This window comes from Scyliorhinus canicula, chromosome 16 (assembly GCF_902713615.1).
Source record: "Scyliorhinus canicula chromosome 16, sScyCan1.1, whole genome shotgun sequence".
NCBI classification, from domain to species: domain Eukaryota; kingdom Metazoa; phylum Chordata; class Chondrichthyes; order Carcharhiniformes; family Scyliorhinidae; genus Scyliorhinus; species Scyliorhinus canicula.
In genome coordinates this window covers 86,462,824-86,468,823 of record NC_052161.1, presented here as the reverse complement: position 1 = coordinate 86,468,823, position 6,000 = coordinate 86,462,824, and the positions used below count along the sequence as shown (strand labels likewise).

Genomic DNA, 6,000 nt, shown 5'->3' with positions numbered 1-6,000 from the left:
GAAAAAGGCCACGGATCTGCCCGCTTGGTTGAGGGTGGCTGCCAGAGCTACATCGGACGCGTCGCTCTCGACTTGGAAGGGGAGGGACTCATCGATAGACCGCATCGTGGCCATTGCGATATCCGCTTTGATGCGGCTAAAGGTCTGCCGGGCCTCCATCGACAGGGGAAATGTGGCTGATTGGATGAGGGGACGGGCTTTGTCGGCGTAATTGGTGACCCACTGGGCGTAATATGAAAAGAAGCCCAAACAGCGCTTGAGGGCTTTGAGGGAGTGGGGGAGGGAAAGCTCCATCAGGGGGCGCATGCGTTCCGGGTCGGGGCCTATCACTCCGTTACGCACTACGTAGCCGAGGATGGCTAGACGGTCGGTGCTAAACACGCATTTGTCCTTGTTGTAGGTCAGGTTCAGGAGCTTTGCGGTTGGGAGGAATTTTCGGAGGCTGGTGTCGTGGTCCTGCTGATCGTGGCTGCAGATGGTGACATTATCAAGATACGGGAAAGCTGCCTGTAAACCGTATTGGTCGACCATTCGGTCCATCACCCGTTGGAAGACCGAGATCCCGTTTGTGACACCGAAGGGAACCCTTAAAAAGTGGTAGAGTCGCCCACCCACTTCGAACACAGTGTTCTTTCGGTCACTCGCGTGGATGGGAAGCTGATGGTAGGCAGACTTGAGGTCCACCGTGGAGAAGACCTTGTACTGCACGATCCTGTTGACCAGGTCGGAGATACGCGGGAGAGGGTACGCGTCCAGCTGCGTAAACCTGTTGATGATCTGACTGTAGTCTATGACCATCCTATTTTCTCCCCAGTCTTTACCACCAGCACTTGAGCTCGCCAGGGACTGTTGCTAGCCTCGATGACCCCTTCCTTCAGAAACCGCTGGATTTCAGACCTGATGAAGGTCCGGTCCTGGGCACTGTACCGTCTGCTCCTGGTGGCGACGGGTTTGCAATCTGGGGTGAGGTTTGCAAACAAGGACGGGGGATCGGCCTTGAGGGTCGCGAGGCTGCAGACAGAACGGAGGGGCAAAGGGCTGCCGAATTCGAATGTTAGGCTCTGGAGGTTACACTGGAAATCTAACCCCAGGAGTGCTGCCGTGCAGCGGTGGGAAAGGACGAAGAGCTTGTAATTTTTAAACTCCCTCCCCTGGACTGTGAGGTCCGCTATGCAGCACCCCGTGATCTGTACCGAGTGAGAACCGGAGGCCAGAGCGATTTTTTGTTTGACTGGATAAACAGGAAGAGCGCAGGATCTTACCGTGGCGGGGTGGACAAAACTCTCTGTGCTCCTGGAGTCCAGAAGGCAGCTTGTCTCGTGGCCGTTGAGGAGGATCTTCGTGGTTGCCGTGGATAGGGTGCGAGGCCGCGACTGGTCCCATGTGACTGAGGCGAGTCGTGGCAGAAACTCCGAGTCGTCAGCCGGCAGAGAGTAGTCACCTGCGGGGTCCTCGGTCCAAGATGGTGCCGCCCGTCGGCTTAACATGGTGGGGGGTGGACAAAATAGCGGCGCCCGGGGATCGCACGTGGAGTCGGGGGCCAAAATGGCGGCGCCCGGGGATCGCACGTGGAGGTGGGGGGTGGGGGCAGCGAGATCCGCGGGCCACACGGGACCCCTGAGGAGTGCCGGGGAGAGGACCTGCGACCGCTTTTGATTAACAGACGGCCGCAAAGTGGCCCTTCTTGCCGCAGCCTTTACAGATTGCGGAGCGGGCCGGGCAGCGCTGGCGGGGGTGCTTTGCCTGGCCAGAAAAATAGCAGCGGGGACCCGTGGGTTTTTCGGGGCGCCCTGCGGCGCAGACCTGGGAGGGGTCCGCGTCCGTAGGGGTGAGGGAGGTTGTGTTCATCGCTGCCCAGGGGGCCGCCGCGCGGTCGGGGGCGAACGCGCGGGCTTTACGATTAGCGATGTCTAGGGAGGAGGCGAGGGCCCGTGCCTCCGTAAGGCTTAAAGTCTCTCTCTCCAACAGTCTTTGGGTGATCTGCGAGGACTGCATACCTGCAACGAAAGCGTCTCTGATTCGGTATGCTTGGCAGCAGAAACCTCGGGGCAGCCGCAGTTCCTCCCCAGCACGAGGAGGGTCCGGTAAAATTCGTCCAGAGACTCACCAGGAAGTTGCTGCCTCATGGCCAGTAAGTGCCGAGCATAGACTTGGTTCACCGGCCATATGAAATGTCCTTTGAGCAAGTCCATGGCTGCGTCGTAGTCTGTCGTGTCCTCTATGAGTGTGTACACGGCGGTGCCGACGCATGAGTGGAGGATATGCAATTTCTGCTCCCTCGTCGGGACATTTTCGGCTGTACTCGGGTAACTATTGAAGCAAGCCAGCCAGTGTTTAAATGCTGCTGCTGCATTTGCTGCGTGGGGGCTGAGTCGAAGACACTCCGGCTCGATGCGAAGCTCCATCCTTTAAAATCTTGTGTATTAAATTAATGCACAATCAATGGACACGAAACGTAGATAAAGTCCAAACGATAGGCTTTAATACACAAGAAGTAGACCCTGCAGCAGACGTAAAGAAGAATGGCAGACTGCTGGGGACCACGGGTTCTTATACTCAGCTTCGTAGGTGGAGCTACCTACCTCTCAGCCAATCGGCTGAGAGGCACATGACATACCTGGGCCAATGGGCAGCGAGTCCTCTGCATCAATGGCAGCTCACACTTCCAAGTACCATAATACCCCTAGTCATACTACCACAACCATCTACAAGACACATGGCAGCCACTCACCAAGGCTCCCTTGCTAGCACCTTCCCAACACACCACATCTATCGTCTAGAAGGACAAGGGTTGCGGGTTGGGGGGCAACAGACACATGGGGAATGCCCACCGCCTGCAAGTTCCCCTCCGAGCCCCACACACACCATCCTGACTGGGAAACATATCGGCCATTCCTTCACTGTCGCCAGACTGAATTCCTGGATTTCACACCACACCACACGGGGACTGCAGTGGGTTCAAGATGAGATGGAGGCCTACCCACCACTTTCACAAGGAGCAATTAGGGATGGACAATAAACCCCACAAATCCTGTGGAAGAATTCTCGAGAGATGTGGACCATCGTGACAAGCAAGCCACTGTGCAACAGGTAAAAAAAACTTTATAAACAACGCTGCCACAATGTTCAATACTTTATTAAACATTCAAAAGCATTAATTCTTGAGGCCCACACTCGCACATTAAGCTACATTTGATTCCCCTCCAGGTCGGGGATCCATGCTGATCGAAGCGGATTATCTGTTGCATCATTCCCGTTGTGCACGGGAACTAAAGAGAGAGCGGGAGCCTTAGAGCACAAAGCGCAAGGCGAGGGCGGAATCCACAAAGGCCACTTTGCATGGCTTGAAAGAAACTCGGAAACCTGAGCCAGACGCTGCGGAGACTCATCAGGGGCGACAAACCTCACGAGGAAATGAGTTAAACATCCCAGGAAGATGTCAAACGCACTGTGGGGAAATGGGACGGCGTGATGAGGAGGGTGGGGGTGGGGGGGGGGGGGTGGCGTCGGTCTAGATCGGAGCTCGGGCACAAAACGTGGAGTGGGGATGCCCGGGGCTGCCTGCTCGTGTAGCGCGGATGGGCCGGGTAAGGGGGGGATGTGCCACATAGTGGGGATGGGCAGGGTAAGGGGGGATGTGCCATGTAGTGGGGATGGGCCGGGTAAGGGGGGATGTACCACATAGTGGGGATGGGCAGGGTAAGGGGTGGGTGCCACATAGTGGGGATGGGCCGGGTAACGGGGGGCGTGCCACATAGTGGGGATGGGCCGGGTAAGGGGGGATGTGTCATATAGTGGGGATGGGCAGGGTAAGGGGGGAATGTGCCACATAGTGGGGATGGGCAGGGTGAGGGGGGGATGCCTCTATAGAGGCATACAAAATGATCAGAGGGTTAGATAGGGTGGACAGCGAGAGCCTTCTCCCGCGGATGGAGGTGGCTAGCACGAGGGACATAGACTTAAATTGAGGGGTAATAGATATAGGACAGAGGTCAGAGGTGGGTTTTTTACGCAAAGAGTGGTGAGGCCGTGGAATGCCCTACCTGCAACAGTAGTGAACTCGCCAACATTGAGGGCATTTAAAAATTTATTGGATAAGCATATGGATGATAAGGGCATAGTGTAGGTTAGATGGCCTTTAGTATTTTTCCATGTCGGTGCAACATCGAGGGCCGAAGGGCCTGTACTGCGCTGTATCGTTCTATGTTCTATGTTCTATAGTGGGGATGGGCAGGGTAAGGGGGGATGTGCCACATAGTGGGGATGGGCCGGGTAAGGGGGGATGTGCCACATAGTGGGGATGGGCCGGGTAAGGGGGGATGTGCCACATAGTGGGGATGGGCCGGGTAAGGGGGGACGTGCCACATAGTGGGGATGGGCAGGGTAAGGGGGGGATGTGTCATATAGTGCGGATGGGCAGGGTAAGGGGGGATGTGCCACATAGTGGGGATGGGCCGGGTAAGGGGGGGCGTGCCACATAGTGGGGATGGGCAGGGTAAGGGGGGACGTGCCACATAGTGGGGATGGGCAGGGTAAGGGGGGGATGTGCCATGTAGTGGGGATGGGCCGGGTAAGGGGGGGATGTGTCACATAGTGCGGATGGGCAGGGTAAGGGGGGATGTGCCACATAGTGGGGATGGGCAGGGTAAGGGGGAATGTGCCACATAGTGGGGATGGGCCGGGTAAGGGAGGATGTGTCACATAGTGGGGATGGGCCGGGTAAGATGGGGATGTGCCACATAGTGGGGATGGGCCGGGTAAGGGGGGGATGTGCCATGTAGTGGGGATGGGCCGGGTAAGGGGGGATGTGCCACATAGTGGGGATGGGCAGGGTAAGGGGGAATGTGCCACATAGTGGGGATGGTCAGGGTAAGGGAGGACGTGCCACATAGTGGGGATGGGCAGGGTAAGGGGGGATGTGCCATGTAGTGGGGATGGGCAGGGTAAGGGGGGGATGTGCCACATAGTGGGGATGGGCCGGGTAAGGGGGGGTGTGCCATGTAGTGGGGATGGGCCGGGTAAGGGGGGATGTGCCACATAGTGCGGATGGACAGGGTAAGGGTGTATCCCATGGCGCATCACATGGCGCATCACGTGGTCCGCATGACTAACGTTCGCTTCTGTGGAAGGCGCTTGAGGACGGCCGCACTCCTTTTTTTTCATAAATTTAGAGTACCCAATTAAGTTTGAGCAATTAAGGGGCAATTTAGCGTGGCCAATCCACCTGCCCTGCACATCTTTTGGGTTGTGGGGGTGAAACCCACGCAAACACGGGGAGAATGTGCAAACTCCACATGGACAGTGACCCAGAGCCGGGATTCGAACCTGGGACCTCGGCGCCGTGAGGCTACAGGGCGAACCCACTGAGCCACCGTGCTGCCCTGGCCGACCGCACTCCTGATTGGACGGTTGGCATGTGAGCGGTGGGGATGTGGCCAATCATGGAGGAGGGACTGGAGGAGGAAGATTCAAAACATTCTAGTTGGCTACAAAGGATGATCCCAGGTTCAAGCGGTGTACTGTCCTCTGGGGCCCAGCCTGAAAAGATAAGAATAGAGGGTTACTTTCTCAAAGAATAAAGCTCATGTAGCACAGAACGAGGCCCTTCGGCCCATCGTGTCTGTGCTGGCCATCAAGCAGCTATCCCAATCCCATTTTCCAGCATTTGGTCTATTATCTTGCACACTGTGGCGTTTCAAATGCTCATTTAAATGCTCCTTAAATGTTGTGGGGGTTTCCGCCTCTCTAACCCTCTCAGGCAGCGAGTTCCAGATTCCCACCAACCTCTGGGTGAAAAGGCTTCTCCTCAAATCCCCTCTGATCTCCCAGCCTAACCCGGATAAAAGCAAATTCTTGCGGATGCTGGAATCTGAAACCAAAGAGAAAATTCTGGAAAACCTCAGCAGGTCTGGCAGCATCTGTACGGAGAGAAAAGAGCTAACGTTTCGAGTCCAGGTGACCCTTTGTCAAAGCTTTGCCAGACTTGCTGGGATTTTCCAG

At 56.4% G+C, this 6,000-nt stretch overlaps 1 protein-coding gene across 1 annotated transcript in view; it reads right to left on the bottom strand.

Annotated features, from left to right (window-relative positions):
* Positions 1–5,372: 5,372 nt before the first annotated feature.
* LOC119979271 overlaps positions 5,373–6,000 on the bottom strand; it is a 39,507-nt gene continuing 38,879 nt past the window's right edge. The window contains exon 7 of the mRNA XM_038821267.1: positions 5,373–5,538. Coding sequence (XP_038677195.1) covers positions 5,508–5,538 — 31 coding nt within the window. The 3' untranslated portion in view covers positions 5,373–5,507. The remainder of the gene's footprint in view (positions 5,539–6,000) is intronic.